This window comes from Colossoma macropomum, unplaced genomic scaffold (assembly GCF_904425465.1).
Source record: "Colossoma macropomum unplaced genomic scaffold, Colossoma_macropomum, whole genome shotgun sequence".
Taxonomy (NCBI): Eukaryota; Metazoa; Chordata; class Actinopteri; order Characiformes; family Serrasalmidae; genus Colossoma; species Colossoma macropomum.
The window spans coordinates 15,177,649-15,199,609 of NW_023494801.1; the positions used below are offsets into that span (position 1 = coordinate 15,177,649).

General features: G+C 39.8%; 1 protein-coding gene across 3 annotated transcripts in view; it reads left to right on the forward strand.

Annotated features, from left to right (window-relative positions):
• The window catches only part of aatka (apoptosis-associated tyrosine kinase a), a 61,403-nt gene that overhangs the window by 28,905 nt on the left and 10,537 nt on the right, over nucleotides 1-21,961 (forward strand). The window contains exons 2-3 of one of the 3 annotated variants that reach the window (XM_036590062.1): nucleotides 8,246-8,379; nucleotides 16,043-16,184. In XM_036590062.1, the coding sequence (XP_036445955.1) occupies nucleotides 8,246-8,379; nucleotides 16,043-16,184 (276 nt within the window). Of the gene's footprint in view, nucleotides 1-8,245; nucleotides 8,380-16,042; nucleotides 16,185-20,787; nucleotides 21,795-21,961 lie in introns of those variants that run through there. The other 2 variants (XM_036590063.1, XM_036590064.1) reach the window with 2 other exon arrangements.

Here is a 21,961-nt window from a genome sequence, read left to right on the forward strand (position 1 = left end):
ATGCATGCTGTTTCAGGCTAGAAATGGCTGGGGTTCAGGCTTTTTACAGGATTGGATCAGATTAACTGTTTTTCCCTCTGATATCCAATCCAGCATTTTCTGCTGATATTGCCCCATACTGATATACCATCTCTAACCACTGCTGAATAACTTTTGCCTTAACCATAACTTTAACAGCCAGAAGAAAATCGTTTGGCTCTTTTAATACAAAAAATGCTGCACTTTTGGTTAGGCAGATACAATAACATGGCTATTTTTGTCATTTAATCTGCTCTTCTCCATTAATCATGAGATTTTTCAGTGCTGCAATATTAAGCACTCACCAGTCAGAATTAAATGAGCTTGTTCACCCACTCAAATAAAAACAGTGTGCATTCAACAATAAAGGAGACCTCATGCATCTTCACACAGTGATAGAAAACATGATAGGACATAGAAAGCTCCAGTATGTTTCACTGTGACCAGCGTGGATGTGCACGTACTGCTACTTCTCTGGTAGAGTTCAATTTCAAGTTAAAAAGGCCAAATTCTCAGAACGGACTGTTACCAAGATGCTCGGTTCCATAGGTTTAAAAGGCACTTTTCCTTGTAAGGACCAACCAAATGTTCCCATATTGTCGAAATATTTGTGTTTTCCTACGATAATGCGGATATTTGAGCTAAATACATGCAAAGAGAAAGAATGCCTCCTAATTTAAATATTTACTCACACATATAATTTACAAAAAAATCTTCCAAGAAACATCCATAGAAGGTTCTTAGGGAACCAAAAGTGGTTCTTCTGTGGCATTGCTCCAAAGAGACCTGTTTTTTGGCACATAGGCGATGCCTAATCCATCACTTTCACTGTCATATTCACACATCCTCATACACTCAACTGCACTCCCTTTGTATTTATGTGTCCCTGCATAGATCTGGCTCCAGGTCTGTCATCCACCTTATCTTCTCCCATCAGTCATCACAGCTCTGCTCTGCTCTTTGAAGGACACACACAGCGTGGATGTGTGTGTGTTAAAAGTGGGGGGGGGGGGTGTGACACAGAAGATACGTGAGGTGGAGAACATGATGGAAGGAAAGAGTGAGAAAGAGTGAGCGAGAGGCACCAGAAGAAGCCCCAGCTGTTCATGCATCAGCAGAAATCTGGCATGGTGTTGCAAAATTGGGGGTTGGGGAGAGATTTAGCACACACTGTGAGAGTCCATCAAACATGATGGGTCAGCCAACCAGGCTGTTACCATGGAGACGTGTGAGCAGGGTAAGAGAGCGTGCGTTTTCAGATAGACTGCGGATCACCGGCCGTGTCTCCGATACTGCAGTTTACCCCAGCCAGGAGACCATCCGTCAGCGTGCCAGCCAGTGGCATCTCTGTGTGTTTGGTTTTGTACATTTTCAGGACAGATATGTCCTGATATTGTAGGGAAACTGAGAGTAATCGATGTATGGGGAACCAACAAAATGGTGTTGACTTGCTTTTTTCTGCTTGGCCATTTATTTGTGGTTACAGAGGTTCTTCCAATTTTCAAAATTTCTGCATAACTGAATAGTTAAAGTTCAAATAATGTCATTCAGAGTGGTTTGATGTGAAACACTCGGTTCTAGAGAAACCTACCAAGTCAGAAATGTTCAAAGGTGTTGATAGGAACCGGACCCCCGAAACATTTAGTGCTTCTAAAAGCTCCCTCACGGAAAGTTTTTACATGAAATGGTCATAAATACACTGCCTAATGACTGACACATTATTTTGCCTGACTCACTCAAAATTTTTAAGAGGTTTTTGGACTAAATGCATTATTTTAAACTTCATGAATGAATTTTATCATGAATTTTATTGTTTATTTTTATTTTTTATTTTATGGATTTACAGCTATTTTACCATTATTACCATTTACCAGTTTATATTGCATATAAATCTTAGAAGATGTGCAGGTTCACTGGTCATTTTCGGTAGATATCAAGACCCCTGGTTTCTACCACCAATGCACCATTTCACCATTTCACACCAAACCACTCTGAGTAACTTGTTGACATCTCAATGTTTGAATTATGCATAAATTTAGAAGAAAATCTGAGGAATTCCCCTTTTACATTCGGGTAAGATTTAGAGCTAGGTGTAGAAAATTGTTGAAAGTTTTCAAGTTTTTAAGAAGGCCCTATATATCTTTTATACAGTGATAGAAAACATGGTATCGTGTGCTGTAACTCCTCTGGCAGCAGTTTTAAATTAATTAAACGGGCTATCGCCAAGTTGCTGGATCGCTGGTGAGATGCTCGGGTCAGTAGGTTTAAATCAGCTGCGCTGCTGATGGAACAAACCCATGCAGTGGCTGGAGTGCACTGAAACTCAGGAACCAAACTTGTGTTCTTCTAACTGTTCTTTTAACTAAATATAACTTTCTCACTGAAAGTAAGAAATTCTTGTTATTTCTGCTTATCTGTATTTATTCTATAATGTTTTTGCTGGCAAAACACACTTACTGCTGAGATAAACAGTTTTAAACAATTTTCTTGACTGCCTAACACTTTTGCACGGTATTGTATGCATGACTGCATGTCCTGACATTGTATAAAAACAAGTGTGGGTGGGTTTTTGACACCAGATCAGTGTAAACAGAATGAAGCTCCTGCCCTTTGAGCCAGGTCCACACTCAACTGAGTGCCAGAAAAGATACACTTCCTCATGCAAAGTTAACAGTTGTTGAAGTGTGTGTGTTGCTCTGTACTCTGTGTTTTTGAGGAAGTGTGAACTCTTGCATGTTTGCAAGCAGACCAAAACTGAGCAAGAGTGTATGCACAGCATGTGATTGTACACGTTTGTTTATTTGTGTGTGTGTGAGAGATGAAATGAGAGTGTACTTTCACACTGCCCTCTTGCTCTTGCCAGCTGGAGGTTTAGAGTGAAAATCAGATTAAATCTGAACGCTCCAGACTGTGACATCTGGCCCTACGGCTTCTATCTCAGAACCTCCGACAGTGTGTGAAAAGGCTTTGTCTGTTATTGGCTGGAGCCCCCGTGACTCTGTCAACATCTTTTAGCACACAGTCAACCAAAACACACAATTAAAGTGATGGTTTGGCCAGAAATCTAATATTTCCAGTTTTCCTCAAGCAAATGTAGTCAAAAGGCCAAGACATCTTTGGCATCCAAAATTTGCTTCTGTAGTTTTGCACTGAAGCTACAAGCCTAATGCAGCTAACTAATTATGGATGCTTATGACCACTAATTTAGTATTAAGCAAACTGCATGCCCAGATGACCGTACTTGCCCTAAACCATGTAGACTTGTTAAATAATTTCAAACAGACTTTATGTGGGTTCTGATGATGTATGACACACTGCATGACAGACAAAACTATGTTGCCTAGCCAAAGCTCCACTCTGGCCAAAATGAAAAAGTTAACCATTCACACTTAAACAGATGGTTTTTCAAGAGTTCTTTAGTAAAGGGAACAGTTCTATTTAAAACCAGTTCTATATAGAACCATTTTGTTGTTAAAGGGTTTTTTGTGTGGTAAAAGGCACAAATGCATTTTGCCTTATATCTCCTAAAGCAAAAAATGCTATGGCCAAACTTCATTTTTTTTCCTGATTCCTTGGCTCAGGACAAACTAATTTGCAAATTGAACCATTTAGCTCTGCCTAATCAGATTTTTTGCATGTTTAGATAATATGCAAAATCTACTTTTGTGAACTAGTCCTAGGGTTTTTGACCAAACCTCATGTAACTGGTGGAAAAAAAAATCACAAGAGCCTGAACCTCAATAAAAAATGTTGACTTTTTTGAGCACTATGGCTGCCATATGCAAATGGACCCTTCTGGAATAAATGATAATAACCTAAGAGTACTTCATCCAAAAAAATTGAAACTTGGTACTGTTATTCAGTAGTAGATTCTTAGGTAGCCTGTGTTGCCTAGCCAAAGCTCCACTCTGGCCAAAATAAAAAGGTTAACCGTTCACACTTAAAAAGATGGTTTTTCAAGAGTTCTTTAGTAAAGGGAACAGTTAAAACTAGTTCTGTATAGAACCATTTTGTCCTTAAGGGGTTCTTTGCATGGTTGTTCAGATTGATGGAAAATGTGTTGTATATGGTTCTATAGAATATTTTTGAAAAGGGTTATATATATCACTAAAAAGCATTCTTCTGTTTTACGAGCTTGACACTGAAAAAATAGAAGAACCCTTTTTGGTGCCGGCTTATGCAGAAGGAAGCCAGCAGCTAACTTCACTGCCTGGTAGCCGAATATCATGTCCGTATTAATTAGCCTCCACATCAGTGGTACATCAGTGCATTTCTTGAGGAGACAGAAGGAGGGTAGAGTAATCCTTACTCAGGTAGATATTAATAGCTACTTGTTTAAAATAATGACTCAGTAAAAGTACAGCTTGAACAGAAGTACAAGTATTGAGTCAGAAAACTATTCTGCTCTATCAGCATAGGAACTGAAGTTTGTTAGGCTGCCTTCTTCTCTTTTTGTGATCCTTTTGGTCTAATAAAATGCTGAAGCTCCTAAGTCAGAGCTGTGGCCAAACTCAAAGCAGTAGATGTTGTCACCAGTAGAAGTAAAAAAAATATGATTTGAAAATACTTAGGGGAACACAAAACCATCAATATTTTTACTTTAGTATATGTACGCCTCTGTGGTAGAATTCCCAGGGTTCTCGGGATTTTTTATTGGGTTATAACCACATCAATACAGAGAAGCATATAAAATATGAAATAAAGAGAATGGGAGAGGGGTGGGCTGAGAGAAGTTACATATATGCATTAAATGAAAACATTGTATGTATAATGGATAGAGATAAAATAGTGTTTGGATTCCAAGATGCAGACTGAGAAAAGGCCTCTTGTTACTGAACTTGCTCTTGTGAGAGAGAATTTAGCAAGAAAAATCAATAATGAGATGGAACTGATTCTTGGTATGATTGCAAATCAACATTTTTTAAAAAAAGAAGAGAGAAATTGACTAAAATATTGTCCATTGCATATCTTGAGAAATCACTGTATACGAACACTACCAAAAATAAATGGAACAAGGTTTCAGACCTACTAAACCTACTAGACCTGTAACTACTAAATAACTGTTTCTCAGCATCTGTTCATCCGATCCGATTTTGCAGGTGGCATCTCTTAGACAGACTATAAGTGAATATCTAAGGACAATTTGATACATTGAAATTTATGGCCACTATCAGCCAATCAGCTTCCAGCAGGCAATTGATAGGCTTAATATTGATCAATCATCATGAAACTTTAATAGTGTGTCTGTGTATGCACTTTCTAACAACTAGTGAAGTTTCAGAAAGTTTGGCCACTGGGTGAAAATCAAAAAAGTATTACATATGACATGTACATATATTTATTTATGGTCACATAGTTGGTTTCCGGTAATATAGTACAGTGTTTCAAACAAACTTGTAATTACAAGTGTTTTAAAAAATGTATAGTTTTTTGCAATTGTTAACTGTTTGAGAACCACACTTTTCAAATTACTCTCTGGGTCTTTTACTTAACTTTTAAAGTGGTCTAGAAACAGTCTGTGGTAAATAATTATCAAAAAATTATTGCTGACTTTTTTACTCATCATGGTGTCCTTCTATCAGCTAATCACTGAGCCTTGGCATTTATAACTTACATAGCTACAGTATAACTCATCAGTCATTGGTCTGCTCTTCTCAATTGTGATTGCATTTGTATATATTGCGAGTCTGAGGAGATGTACAAATTTTGGTCCAGACTGGCCTTACGGGGGCGCTTTAGCACTCAAAAACACGTGAAATCATTAGAAAAATGCTATCACAGTGTTATTACAAAATCCACACATAAACAATGGGTGATTTGTGATTCAGTCCTCTGACCTGAATATCTATGCAATTACGTTATGTCAAAAATCAGACTGATGTCTGGTATTTTGATATATTCATTTAAAGAGCCACAGCTACAGCTATACAAAGGTCAAAAGATCAATCTGAACAAAACTTGGTGAACATCTTTGTTGAAGGCCTCTGATCAATAATTATAACATATGAATACCTTTTGACAAATTCTGACCCACTTTCACTTCGCTCTTGTGTGTCCAAAAGTCCCCTTATGGGTGCATTAGGTCTCGTTGTGGCAGGCATATCAAACGGTTAAACTTTGAGAACCAAACCACTTTGCAAGCTCAACTATGTCAGAAATTTTACTGTAAGTCACATATTCTTGACGTGCTGACAATTTTTAGAATGTTCTATAAAGCTCATGAGATCAGTGCATATGAAATTAAGCATGTACCTTGTTTAAAGACCACTGCTCAACAATTATGGCACATGAAGGCCTTTTGATAAACTCTGACTTGCATTTTTCATTCTGTCTCTGTAAATAAGGCCCAAACAGCATTAGGCCTTGTTGGGCCTAGTTGGCTCAAACTGTGTAACTGTGGTGATGCATGCTTGAACCTGCACATTGCCGCTCGTGGCTATATTTTTATTTGTAATTAAACATTTTTGAGGTAAAGTCCAAACTGCTTTCCATCTTATATTATCTCCTAGCCATTCCAGTAAGAATAGTAAGTGGACACTGATAGACGTAAACACCAAAAGGGCATAAAATCGTGAATTCTCTTAAACTGATAAATCTGAGGGATGCAGTGCCGCACTACAGAATATTACATAACATGACAGATAACATATTACAAGCTAATTTTAGACAGAAATGTCTCTTTAACAGCTTGACATGATTTGAGGAAAGTGTGTTGCTTAAGGCATGCAGAAGCTAATGGGTGGGATGTAAACTTCCATGACTCATTAGCTACATTAGCCAAATTTCAGACACCGTACATGTCTTATCTGATCAACTACATTTGTCATAAGAGAAAAACAGTGTAAATCAGATTTCTGAAACGGAAGCATTCAACAGCAGTTTGGATTGCTCTTATTTAAGTTCAGTTTAAGGAATAAGTACTGCATTTTCATTTTAAGTGATAAATCAAGATGTATTTTATCCAGTTACTGATAAGAAAAATGTTCTCATATTACCTCTAAGAGTTTTTTCTTTCTATTAAAAAACTATATATTGTGCCGATTAGGTTTCAGAAAGTAGCTGCAACAAGAAAAGCAGATTTAGACTCCATTAAGACCATTTTCATCATGTTCTTTCACAGAAGGCAAAGTGATCTAGTGCTCACACTCAGCGCCCACCAAATTAAATCAACCACTGCGAGGCGCATGCAGTTATAGAGTGTGTTATGAAACATTTAGATAAACTGGCTTATTCAGGCTGGGGAAATGAATAGGCTCTAAATGGGGCACAGCAGAGTTTCCTCTGCTTTGCAGTAGAAGGAAAAAAAAAAAGATTTGTTTTATGTCACATTGCTTTCATGGCTGTTCCTTTGAGTCAGTCATTTTTTCCACCTCTCATCGCTTCTCATTCCTTTTAAGATGCTACAAGTATGATGTATGGAACAGTGAACATGAGTAATCTCCGATCTCAGAATCATTCAGTTCAGTTGCAGTTCTTGAGGAAATTATGCAGTGCATGATGAAATCTTCGATTCAGTTTGATCATTTCGACAGAAGTCCATAGAGTCCATATCTGGCATTTTTCTTATATTTTATGTTGTTGACATTTGTGTGGGTTTATGATCCAAAAGCAGGCATAATTCATTTTTACACAATTATTTCCCAACCTCCCTGTTTCTTTAAGCTGTTTTTGTTACCATGTTTTAAGACTGATACATGTAAATGATCTCTGTTCAAATCGGCTGCCATGTACTGTGCTTCGTTCAAAAAGCAGTCCAGGATAAAACCCTCCTGATCATATCATTGTGATTGAATGGGCTTAACTGCTGCAGGATGAATGGGTGGATATATGTCACTGCATTGCTTTTTATGACATCACAGTGAAATAAAAAAAGCAAGGATTTTTTTTTATATAAACTGAATACACAAATGAGAATTGAGAGGTTTATAAATTAGTGGAATATAGACATTAAAATATTTGCACAGTTATTTTTGTAATGGGGTGGGCTTATTTTTGAAAATAGCCCAAGAACTGTATTTTGGCTAAAAAAATGAGTGCATACTCTATTGAACAATATTACATGGAGTTATAATCAGAACCCATTCAGAACATTTCAAAAGCAGTGCAGTTGAATCTCCACCTTCATGTCAATGATGCACTGATGCATCATTACACTTCTTCAGTGAAGTAACTGACCTTTAGATTGTACCTCCATTATAACAGTTGTATTTCTGCTTGGGTCCTGTAGGTGGCGCTCCCCTGAGCGAGCTGTCATGGCCATCCTCGCTGGCTGTCGTCGCTGTGTCCTTCTCTGGCCTCTTCACGTTCGTCTTCCTCATGCTGGCCTGCCTGTGCTGTAAGAAAGGGGACATTAGCTTTAAGGTGAGCGCGCCCTCGTCACCTATGACTCACTTCATCCATCAAACAGGCCGGCAGAATTAAAAGTGGATGAGGAATTAATCTCTTGGCTTCAGTGGGTTTCTTATACAGGACTATTACTCAGTTAAATGAGCCGTATCAGATCTTTTACCACATGCTTGCCTTTCACTGGTTCATTCCTGATATCACTGTTGAACAGCTAAGGAACTTTTGTTATTGGGACCTGGAGGAGATATACACTCATACGCTACATGTACGTCATGTGTCACTTTGCCTTTGTTTCAAATATTTCATTTTCCCTGTTACTTTTCAGTTAAGTAAGACAAAAATATCTGCAAACAATGGCATAACTATAGCTAGTCTGTCCAGGCCAATCAGATTGCGGCCTGTGGCATATAGCAACGTCCTTATAATACCCCTTATATCACTAGTTCTCCATTTTTATTTCCAACTTCGATAACCTAATAATGTACCTCAACCAACAGTGAGTTAACAATAAAATTACGCTGCCTTTTTTACATTTATATAGGGGACCCTTTAGGGTCCATAAAATCATAGTTAAGCCACTTCTTTCAAAGGTTTTGTTAACATGAAACCTCTTTTTACTATTCATTATGTGTATTTTGCATCACTCAGCTTCATGTTGATGAATGTTTCTTCTTGATATGAAGAGCAGATTTTGCCTAAATTTGGATTTGACCGTTGTTTTTCCCAAACTTGTTAAAAACACATTTAAAATCTGAAAAAAGGTGGTTTAAAAGCATAACGTTTGAAGCAGTAGGACAAAATGTGTGAGATATGACATTATTCTCAAGATTGCGCTGTCACAAATATTTCCAAATATTGTTTTCCTCCATCTAAATCTGATTAGTTTTTAATATCATTATATTATCATGCAGGCTTATATATAACTTATACATAAAGCTATTTATATGGGCAGTAAGTGTTTATTTGTTCCAAAAACACTAACACTGGAATAAATATAAATAGACAATCCATTCTGACGTGAAGTTAAGCTCAGTGATACCTTTAGTCAGCCTAAGCAGAAACTTCAAATTTAAGTTTGTGTGTACAGACGAGTTACATATGATTAATGACTGTTCTGTTGGACTCTACTTGGTTAAAATCAGTTGTATGATGGGGTGTTTACATCTTAATGGATGTGGCTGCACTGTGCTTTAATATGGTTCACCTTTAGCACAACTGGCCTGGACGGTCCAACAGCATGAAATTGTCTTAAATTACATGTTCTCTCAGTACAGTACCCAGCATGCATTATGCAAATACATCATATAACCACTGAGAATCCCTGTGGAATTAACAAGTCTTGGCTGTTAGCCTAACTACTAATCTATAGGCTAATAAATGCTGTAGCGTTGGCAGAAGAAGAAACATAGCGGAGGCTATGCTTTTGCTTTGAGACGTGCTCTGTATTAAACACAGCAGCAGAAAGGCACATACAGATGACTGGAATAGCGGGGAGGTCACTTCTAACCACACCACTCTGTCTATGGTAGACACCCAAGATACTAAACCATCCCCACACCCCGACATATGACACAAACAACACAAACAACACAAACGCATGACTTACACTAACAAACAACAACAACAACAAACAACACAAATAGTCTCTTTGTTGGAAGGCATGCACCTACCATGGGCCTTTGCGTGTAGTGGGTCGCTGCAATACCTACAAGCCCCCAAAAATTCACAAAGCAGTTGTAGTTTTCCAAAAGTTTCTCCCACCTTCATTAGCAGGGGCTTTTCCTGGTCTTGAAACTGGAAAATCTTGCTCTAGAGCAGTGGTGACCGACCCTCCTCCTGGTGATCTACTTGCCTGCACGTTTCACCTCCAACCCGAAACTAACACACTTCATTTAGTAAAACAAGAACTTCTGAAGTCAGTAATTAGATCAGGTGCGGTCGATTAGGGTTTGAGGTGAAGTCTATAGGTAGGTCTCCAGGAGCTGTATTTGTGACCACTACTCTAGATACCACAATGGCAGTACTTCAGGATGCAAGCAAATATGTTTACAACTGATATGGCAATAGTAAACTTTTCATTTTGGCCAGAGTGTGTCTTTAAATTCAAGTTTAAGTGGGCTTAAATGTCCCCAGTCGTTTGACAGGCAGTGTATGAACACACAGAGCAAGTGAAAGATTGAAAGAGACAGAAAGAGAGGCTTATATAGCTCTGCACAGTGTTCAGCTGTACTCTGGCTGGACTCTTGCTGCAGTAGCTGGGAGCTTATGGTCAGGAGGAGGAGGATAAGTGGTTATCAGAGACAGCGTTGTCATGCACCAGTGAGAGAGCAGGTGTGCATCAGTGTATCTCAGCGAGGGCGAGATCGAGGAGCATTAATACTTTGTAGCTCAGTCGGCCCTGTTGGCCCTGTCTTAGCAGCAGCCACAAAACGCTACACGGAGCAGGACCTGTAGCAGCATGCTTTCTTTCTGGTCACTCTGTTCCCCTTGGCAACCGTCAATTAATTTGCCAGGGGCTTATCAGTCTGGACCTTAGAGCTGCTCTGGCTGAGGCTTAATGGGAGCGTATCTGCTGTCTTTATAGCAATGAGGGAATTATTTGTCTGTGTGGGTGGATAGTTTGTCCCTGTCTCGCTCACACTGGGCCGTTAGTGACAGACTGTAAAGGTGGCTGAGTCAGAGATGTCACCGTGTCACTGATAATTAGGCTGCTGTTTGCTATTCTGCAGACATTGCAGGGATGCCACCCTGTGGAGAGAAGAGCTGTGTGTGTGTGGTCAGGCAGTTTATCATTAGTGAGTATAATGACCTCTGTGGACAAAGGCGAGGAGATGATAGGCTTGTTTTTGGGGTTTGTTTTTTTTTTATAGAAAAAATAGAAACAGAGAAAGAGAGAGGGAAGGAGGGAGGGAGGGAGACATGCAGTGAGAGGGAAAGGAACGGAATGTAAAAACTCCAGCTAAGCTACTCCATTTCCCCCGCTCTATCTGCTATAGCACTTTTCCGCCCCCTCTTCCCTGCTTGGATGCTGTCTGCAGCTGGCTGTTCTTTAAGGACTTTTGGCTTCCTCTCTCCTTTCTCACTGATCACTAAAGCACAGTGTGTGTGTGTGTGCTGTGTGTAGGAGTGTTCTAGGCTCTGCACACTGGTGTCCTGTGCTATTGCATGGGTTATGGCTACAGGGTGCTGAAAACACAAACATATATTAAGTTTTTACTGCAGTTTAAAGCTGGTTCAGAGGCAGTGAGCAGCCCTTTGATATATAGAAGGCTTATGGCTACAAAATGCTACATACAATGAGTTTTTACTGCAATACACTGTTCAGCTCTTAGACATCTAATGCAGTGAGGGAGCAAGCTGCACATCTCTGCTACCAATGAAAATGTAAACTTTTCAGAACAAAGCAGAAAATGTTGCAAGTATAAATGTCACAACATATTTAAGGACTAACTAAACATCTAGTAAACTGATAAAAACACAGTTTGTTCACTACAGCTCTCTCTTATTTACAACCTAAGCACATGTGAAAATACAGTTACCTTAATAGACTTAGTTGTAACACCATTACATGAGTGTAAAGCTTTATCAAGATCCCCTGGAGGATTTACCAAAAATTGGAGCAGTAGTCAACTGAAACAAACGAAGCAGAGAAAAAAAAATGAAAATTTTTGGAACGTCTTTCAAATGCTAATTTTTCATGAAACGTATAATATGTGAAAAAAACTGTCAACCAGTTATGGTGAGTGAATTTAGTACAGATTACAACAGCAGAGAAATTGTGTACTAACATTTGCAGAGAGAGAGTAGAGAATGTGTGAACTCATCTTCACTTAGGAAATCAAAAATAAAAGCTGTAGCCAGTTACAACACCATGAACATTCCGGGTCTTGAATGACATTGGGGGAGATCTGATTGTGTTGGGTTTGTGCGTAGTTTCGATACAGCTTTAATGCTCATACTGGAGGCTGGGCTAGGGGGGCGCGTTTACGAAGCCCTGTTGTGTACGAGTTTTGAAGGTTTCAGAGTGAGTAGGATGTAATATCTCTTGCTGCAGTAGAGGGCTCCACTGTCCTGCACTGTTACTGTTGGGTAAGGCTTCTTGAGAAGGCAGTTGTTGGACTGTGACAGAGGAGGAACAGATGTTGCTAAGTGGTGTGTGTGGGTGTGTGTATGCTTATTTTGGGGTCAAGAGCATGCAGAGAACTGGTTATATGCAGAGGTGGGTACAGTAGCCTAAACCACACTCAAGTAAAAGTATCTTTCAAAAACAACTTGAGTAAAATTATATAAGTAGCAGGTCAAAAAATACTTAAGGTTCCCTGAAGACCTGCAGAGTTGCCTAAAGAGCTTCAGCAGAACGTCTTAGTACATCCAGCATCCATTCGCGTAGAAATTGAAGATTGTTAGGCTGTATTCCCTTTTTTGAGACTCTTACAGTTGAAAATTCAGTGATAAAGCTTCAAAGGGAAAAGTGTGACCAGTCTAGCTGAGTTAACAGAACAGAATGAAATTAATCCCAAAAAATGGATTCAAATGAAGGTTAAGGATTAAGATGTAACAGAGTAAAAAGTAGATTACTGTCTACTTATGGGTAGCACACACCCTCTAAAAAAGGGACTTAAATGTTGCTTATGTTGTTGGTTGACAGTTAAAGGTATGTGATATATATTTACTGTGTTATTCTGTGTCGGTGGGGGTTGGTCTACCGTCAGTGTGAAGCCTGTGGCTGGTGCTGTGCATGTACCTTTCTGCCCTGCTGTTTGATAAAGAGCACTTCTTGTGGTGGAATCATGGCTCCACTGTGTCTTACTCTACGATGATGCTACAGTATTAAATAAATAATAAATAAATAAAATACTCAGTACAAAGTAATTAAAATTTTACTTGAGTTCGTGTAACTGCATAAATATAGCTAGTAAGTAGTTACTACCCATCTCTGGTCATATGGAAGCTCTGTCTCATGAGGATATTAGCCTAAAGAGGGACAGAGAGAAAGAGGGGGGTGAGAGAGAGAGAGAGAGAGAGAGAGAGAGAGAGAGAGAGAGAGAGAGAGAGAGAGAGAGAGAGAGAGAGAGAGAGAGAGAGAGAGAGAGAGAGAGAGAATGAGACCCAAGCAGGTCAGAGTTTTCCAGCCCAGCTTCCTACTCCATCTGTTCCCCGACACATGCAGTGCTGTTCATTGAACTAAATACAAAACACAGGATTCAGTAAAAGAGAGAGTAAAAAAAGTAAAATCAGTAAAAAAAAAGAGAGATAGAAGTCAGTTTCTGTACCATGTTGTCATCATTAATAGGACTATAGTCTCAGTTTCATTGACGGTACATTGAGTCATTGAGTTTGTCAGGTCCTTTTAAAATTCAAGACATTGGTATAGCTTTATTTATATTACATATATTTGTGTATTACTTATACAAGATGGAGAAAATCTATCATAAATAAACACTGCAGTATATGGATTTTTTTTTTGGACCCACTTGCCTGGAACGTCTAGAAAGTGCCCATTACACAGAAGAAATATTGAGATGCACTTAATTGAACTGTGTAAAGTTATTCAGTAAATGAGCCTCTAGTCTCAGATGGTTCTAAATGAGCTTGCATATATTTATTAGAACACTAGTGCTGGTGAGACACTGGCCTTGAAAAAACCTGATTGAAAGTTTTGCACCCTTGAACGAGTTGCTTACTGAATCTTGCTATAAACCAACTGCAGCTATTCCTTCTATGTCTGAAGTTTAACTTGAACTTTTCTGGCCTCTAAACTGCAGTATTTTGTAGGATGCCAGCTCCACAAAACATGTTGTTTTTTTGATTACACGTCCAGGCACCAGCGGGCAGAGAGAACCACCCCCACCTATCACAGATAAAAACACTTAGCTAACTCTGAGACCCTCCCTGGCACTCAGTGGCGAAATGAAACTATTAGAACCAGCCCTTCAATTGTCCATAAATGTCCAAACTCAGTAATAACATGAGGAAAAGAAGCACCTCTTTGATAATGCTAATTTCTGCTTGCACCCTGCTAGCCCACTGATTAGGTTGCTGCTCGCATTCACAGTCAGTGATGTATCTAGGAATTCCAGAAGGCCTAGAGTGAAGTTTTTTTACCATCTATTGGAAATGAAAACATGATTGGATGATTTCTCTGTCACTTTTTAATTATGCTGATAGTTAATCTAATGCTTTAGGCCTTCTCTTCAGCTCTTGAAGTCCTAATCAGACGAGCTCGCTTAGCTATATCTACCTCGATACCACAGAGAAAAACCATTCCTGATTGGCCTATTTACCACGGGGCATTTCAGGAATTTAACCCTTTGGTCTCTGTCCAAAACTTTATGAAACAAGAATAGTACTGTAATACTTAAATACAAGCATAATTCAATGAAAAATCTAAATAATTAAAAGTTCTCTGAAGGCCTAAAACAGAGGTAGGCAAACCAAATGTTAAGAAGAGCCATTTTGTCCTTTCAACAAAAATCAAACCACCTTGAGAGCCACAACATTTTAGATCCATTTTACCACCTTGGCTGTAAATATGTCTTGGCATATACTAATGTAAGGCTAAAAAATGTACTGTTAATGAAAGTGCAGACATACTTTGTTCTGCTTTAAGGTTTAGCACAACTATTTGTTCTGACAGCAGCGAAATATGTTAAAACTGAGTCTGTTTTAAAAAGGAGTGACTAATGTTCTTACTCCTCTGTAGATTCAAACGTATTTAACAAAACTGGCCTAAAAGACCTGATTTTAGAGTACCAGATAAACCTGTTATCAAAGAATGACTCACCTTCCCAGGAGCTTTAAAAGATGTCAGAGAAATGATGGTCCAAAGAAAATGTCTACGCACCACCTGCTGACTGAAAAACAAGAGAAACAACTTCACCTTGACCAGGCTGGTCTCTTTTTTCACAGAGAATAGGAGTGAGAAGACTCTGTTTTTCAGCACTGATCATCTGCTACTGAAATAATGAAAACATACTTATACAAGATAGAAGGCAAACAGCTAAATGAATTCTGCTTAACAACAGAAGCAATTCAGAAGAAAGCAGAGCTACACAGCAATTAATTTTCTTCTGGAAAGCGTGTGTGCATGTGTAGGTGTAGGTCAGAGACGTTAGCTTCCAGTCCTGGAGGGCCACAGCACTGCGGCATTCTGCCTCATTCAGCACGCTTGGGTGTATATTTAGCATCTCAGTTCTGTTCAGTGTTATAGGGAAGGTGTGCTGATTCTAGATCAGTGTTTCTTACTCAGGTAAGACTTAACCAGGGATTTGTGAAACACAAACCTTAAATTATCATTATTTTGGGTAACGTGATGGTGCTTTTCATGACAGCATTACTAAATTACACTGAAATTGCCTAAAAGGTTCTAGGTATTACCTTGGTAAGCGCACGATATCAAACACTGAGACCTTTACTTTGGCCTTTGTAGACTGAATACAACATGTTAGCAGAGGGAAAACACCTATCTCTGCAGCACTGTCACCCTCCAGGACCTGAATTTAACACACCTTGTTTCAAATCTACACTCTTGACAAAAATAGTTCTTCAAGGGTTCAAAGGTTTAGTACAGAAAATAGTTCTATATAGAACCATGAACACTCAAAGAACCCTTTGCATGATTAAAGGGTTCTTTCTCTTTTTTAAGAGTCTAGTCTTCACGTTTGTTTGTCATGTGCAGGAGTTTGAGAACACTGAAGGTGAGGAGTACCAGGCTGACCTGTCCACTCTGGCCTCCCCTGGCTCCCAGGACGGCCCGGACGTCTACATCCTGCCCCTGACTGAGGTTTCACTGCCTGTGGCCAAACAACCAGGTAGATCAAGTAAGAACACCGTGTAGATCAGTCTGATGTGCATCGTATGTCTTAATTATTAGTGTTAGAAGTTAACACACTATTTTGTAACGCCATTATCACATTTTCCTATTTTGACCATTAGAGCCAGTCGTAGTTCAGCAAAGCTTAAGTGTTGCCAGCTTCATATTTGAATTTTCCATTGCACCATAAATGGGGCAACAGTTTTTAAACGGTGCTGCACTATTTAAGGAGGAACTGCAAATTCGAATAAGTCAACTTCAGCCTTGTTGTAGATCCAGCCTAAACAGCCTAAAGCCCAGCTCACACGTTGTAATTAGACTCTGCTGCTGTTGGGATTTCTTAATAAAGCCAAAGCTTTTCTCAGCTCCTGCCACAGTGAATTTGTTCATCACTGAAGTACGTCTTGTCTGAAGTATCATTCACAAGCAAAACTCACCGGTGATGCTGGAAATACCAGTAACATTAGCAACAGAGGATGCTTTTGGTAGATTACGCTGCGGAGTGCTTGCAGGAGATCTGTGGACAAGTCAACGCACAGCAAGTTAACAAAAGCAACAATAAAGTAAAAAACTACAGTTCCCCTCGAAACAGGATGTAATAAGGCAGTATGAGAGGAAGAAGCCACAATCATGGAGGGGATGGAACACACAGCCATTGTTGCTTATGTAACCTCTCACATTAACACAATAATGATATTGATATACTGAAAGTAATAAATACATCCTGATAAAGCTTATTTTGTTCACCCCTAAATCTACAACAAAATGCACTGCTTTTTTCTAGTCTTAACCGAACTGAATGGAAATTATTTGAATAGAACTGACTCACTGTCTTTGATTATGGTTGAACAACATATTGAAATATATTGGCCTATCCAGATGGTCATAACATTGTCAAAAAAAAAAAAAAATCTCCAAATTGGCAACTTTACAGGAGAAGGCAAAACCATTGGGCCTCATTCACCACTAACGTCCTGTTTTTTTCTTAAATTTGTTCTTAAGAAAGGTTCTAAGAAAAAGTCTACGTCAGATTTATGATGTTCTTACACAGCAAAACTGTTCAAACCTTTGTGCTCTTCAGTGTGTAGATTCTGTTCTTACCTAAGAACAAATCCCAATTAAGAAAACATGGTGAATGTCAGAATCTTTGTGAAAACTGCATAATTGGGTTTTAAGAAGAAACGTCTTCCTAAGAATAGTTGGTGAACGAGGCTCATTGTGTGCTTTTAATGTAAATTAATATAAAGAGAATATTGGATTATTTCATTGATCCACTCATCATTTTTAACACAACGTAAAAGGGAGCTGCTGAGCTCAAATGATGCAGAAAAACAAAAATCTGAAAAAATGGGCTGCAACAATATGCAAAGGAGCCATCTAACCAAACAGTAAGTGTTTTTATTCTGTGCTGTGAGCATTTGGATGAATTTACTCCAGCCCTATCCCTTATGGGAAATTTACATTACAAAAGCAAACATATTGAAATATTGTGTATTAAATACACCTGTACATACAATTGTACATGTGGTCATACATGCATATAACACTCATTCTGTGGTCTTTCATATCTTACTGTGATCATCACTGTGAGCTATATCTTATTGCCAGAGTAAAAGCAAAACCATGCATATGTAGTTGATACAGTAGAAATATAATATTGTGATATTGAAGACATGTTCATGATGCACGATGCATAATATAGTTCTGAGTTTTGTTAGCAAGTAGGTACAGGCACAATGCATCAGCAAAACAGTAGCCAAAAAATGTGGAAAAAAATCCATCAGTACAATGATTTTAAGGTAATAAGGGACAGGAAAACAAGCAACTGGTACAATATAAGATTATGGCATAATGGGATAGCATCCTTGGGTAACACTTCATGTCAGGGGGACACTATAATATGCTTGTAATGCTCTTATTAAGCCTTATCACACCAGCAGATGCTAATTAACTGGCTGCATATTATGAATTTAACAGCTAGGTTTAATTAAACATTTTCGAGATTACACTTATTTGTGTATTACACATCGCATTCTTGTGCATGACCCGCTGGGTCTTTGTGAAATGTATTTATTAATGAACTCTGTAATGAAATACCTAACTAGTTACACTGTGTCTCATTAGAACTTTTTATCTTGGTTTGTTGTTTTAGTTGTTGGTATTCTCATTTGATTTTCATCAGTATGATGATATAGTAAACTACCACTTAGCTCTAAATAAAGACAAAGTGACCCCCAATTCCAAGGTGGAAAAGATGGGCATGGGGTCTGTACTTATTAATATGGCTCAGCAGCCATAATGGAAATGCTGTTGAATATAAAATGCCTGAGGCTTGACTCACTGGCAATTAAGATGGCTCTAAAATGGCTCCTACAAAATTGAAATGAAAAGAAAATGCCACTGCTTAGAAAAAAATGTGTAATTCACTCTAGTTAGAGCCTAATAAAGATTTTATTATTATTGTTATTATTATTATTATTATTATTATTATTAACATTATTACAATTATGATGTATAATACACAAATGAAAGTGTGCTGGTAAATGCTTTATTCACCCTTGTTACTGCTTAATAAACTAGTAATAAGCGGTGAGATAACTAGCAGCTATTGGTTGGTAAGGCTTAGTAAGGCCATTATGATGTTCCCTCATACTGTAGTGTTACCCATCCTTGTTACTATGCAGTGTTAATTGGACAGTGTTACATTGCTGTTTGCTGTTTACAGGCTGTTGGTCTAAATCTCTTTTTATGTAGCGTGCACTTGGCCAGTGTTCTAGAATAACTGACAGTTCCTGTGATGTGAAAGACCATCATGACTTAATTTATTGTGATAACAATAAACTACCATCTTGCCCACCCCTACCATCCACATTCTCCAGTACATTACAGTGCTGTGTAGGTTTTCTTGTGCGTGGAGCTTAACTGATACAGAATGTAACGGCCATTGTTACGTTGTATGTTTCAGCTACCTCCGGTCTAGCTGAGAACAATAGTGAGTCAGTATGTAGCAGTGGCACACTAAACTGGTGTTGTGTGGCCTGGCGGTGGCACTGCATCTCTTAATTGACGGTGAAGAACAGGACCTCTGTCCTGGCCTGCTGGGACCGTGTATGGAAAAAGAGCAGTGGCGTTGTTTGCGTTCTCGCAGTGACCATTGGAGCAGAGAGCAGGCTGCCTCAGGGAGCTGGAAGCACATCTGTTTGTTGCATAACGTAGGGAGGCTGGCCCGCTGGACTGCACCATGGCATGAGGCAGCCATGTGAAAAGCAGATCGGGAAAGCGGAGATTGTCCCTCACTCTGGCTGTCTTGGGGTCAGTTATATCGAAACAGAAAGTATGTAATTATTTCATAAGGCATTTTTCTACTGGCTTGGCAAGGCTGTGAATAATTGATGCCTTCTTTTGACATGAAATGTGGCCAGATCTGTCCGAATTCCAATGAAAATCATTCAGGGTTTTGTGCTCAAAGGTAAACAGCAGATTGAATGGCTGACTGTGTCTGAGTAGGAGCTCTGATGTATGTGTATGTGTGCGAAGCAGTGTGTGAGTAAGATGCTCACTCTGTGACTCATGCACACTGTCTGTGTGGAGCATCTGGGAGGGGGCGGGGGGAGGAACCCTAATAGGAGCTCAGGCAGGGGATTGGATGAAGAACCATCAGCAAGGCAGCCAATGGGCTCCTTCTCTCCAGTTGTCCATGGTTACGGCTGTGCGATTGGTCCAGGTGTTGCAGGGCGAGTATAGGGGAGAGGTTGGGCTGGGTCTCCCATTAGACTGAGAAGGGCTTGGTCACGGCCGCGCCGGATCCCGCACTTATTCTTCCTCCCACTCTTCCTCATCCTCTTGCAGCAGCCTACACTTTGTGTTAATGACGTGATGTTGAAAAAGAACAGGAAATTAATGCTTGAGAGCAAGGCAAAAACCTCCCAACTGGTTTGGCCTCTCTTCCTCTCCCTTGTGCTGATCCTATGCAGTGGCAGGCTCTTACATCAGCACAAGCTGAATCATTTAAATATACAATAATCGAAATTTCCGTGTTCCACATTTAAGAAGTGCCTTGACAATACAGCTGTACACTCTTATTCATTCCATATATTACAGAACCAAATGTACTGCCTATAAAGATAATCCCACGCAGAAAATGTGCAATGGTTGCATTCATTTTCTGAGGACACTTATTCATATACCAGACACACACTGCCACATCTCCGGAGAGGTGCTCAGAAGACTCAGATTTACTTCCATATCAGTGACTTATGACATGAGCACATTTACACATTCTGAAATGATATGCTGCTAGATTAAGTTAAAATACTTTGTCCAGCCGTGTCTAATTTGTGTGTGTGTTGGAAGGCTGTCTCTCTCCAGAGTGTCGTTCTGTTGTGCTATAATGCATTTTGAACATGGCCCAGGGCCGGTGCAGGCCTGCACTGGGAATGCCAGGAGTGGGGTCGGAATGCACAGCTCCCAGATTCCACAGGAACGATATAAAAGAGCCAGTTGATGCCTAGAGTAGGAAAGAAAAGAGAAGGACAGTTGTGTGTCTGACTGGGTGCAGGGAGTGGAGGGTGGTGGGGGGATGGGGGCAGGCTGTTATCGCCATGACAATTCGGGCTGTGAGGAGCAGAGAATAGGCCTTGTGTCCCTGGTAGTACTGTGGGTACCAGGCGCTGCCACATCCTGCACAAAGGCAGCGTTTTAGTGCTGGAGAGGAGCGTGAGCGGCTGGAATGAGTGACCTCTGGAACAGCGAGGAGGAGGGGGCCATTTTAATAGGAATAATACAGGGAGGGGACTGTAGCAGGAGACCAGGGAATAGACACATAGACACTGTGTGCATTGGGAGTGGTTCATGTTTTTGACAGAGGGCTTTCTGTTTGTCCCAGCCCCCTCAGCTCTATTGGGTGGATAGAGACAACGATGTCACAGTGAAGACAGGGGCCATTATATTCTTCTTATGTCATTGCCGGTGGCTCCCGGACGACAGAATCATTTTGACACGCGACAGGTCAAGAGAACAGACTCTAAGCAAGAGTCCGGAGCACGGCCAAGCTCTTTAAGCACCGACCTCTTGGCTGGAGGCTCTTAATATAAGAACATCATACCGAGATATGTGCCGGGTCCCAGAGAACCAGCCCGTTGAACTGGTGGGAATGTTCTGGAACAGCAGGATGTCCTCGGCTGCTGAGAAGGAGGACAGGGAGGACTGCTTTTTCAGCTGCATGAGGGCTCAGGGGGTTAAGCCCCTAGGGTGTGGGCAGAGGCAAAGAGACTTGGAACAGGCCAGCACTGACTGCTCTCTGTGCCCCCAAAGAACCATCCACCCGCTTGCGGCTTTGCAAGCATGGCTGCACTTTTTCTCATCTTCATCATCATTGCTATTGTCTTCACCCTCATCCTTCAGTTGAATTGTGAAGACCAGCTGAGATTAGATTAGCAGTCTGTGATGCTGAATCTCTGCTTTCTTTGTGTAAGGGTTTTATGGTGCTGTTCTAGAACAATGTTTCTTAATGCTGGCATAGAGAACTCCATGCCTCGACATACCTGATGCAGCTCAGCATGTTGTGTTGAGCTTGTTGAGAATGTTATGTGCATTGCAGTGCTGTCCCAGAGCATGGGTAAGAACCACTAAAATCTCTAGAAAAGTCTTGATTTATAACCTCATAACCTGATCTTTTGAGTTGAAGAAGCATTTTTTTCTGATAAAAATCTTTAAAATGAAATGTTAGAGATTGCGTGCCCTTAAACTGTCTTTTTGAGGAGATGCTGGGACAGGGTGATTGTT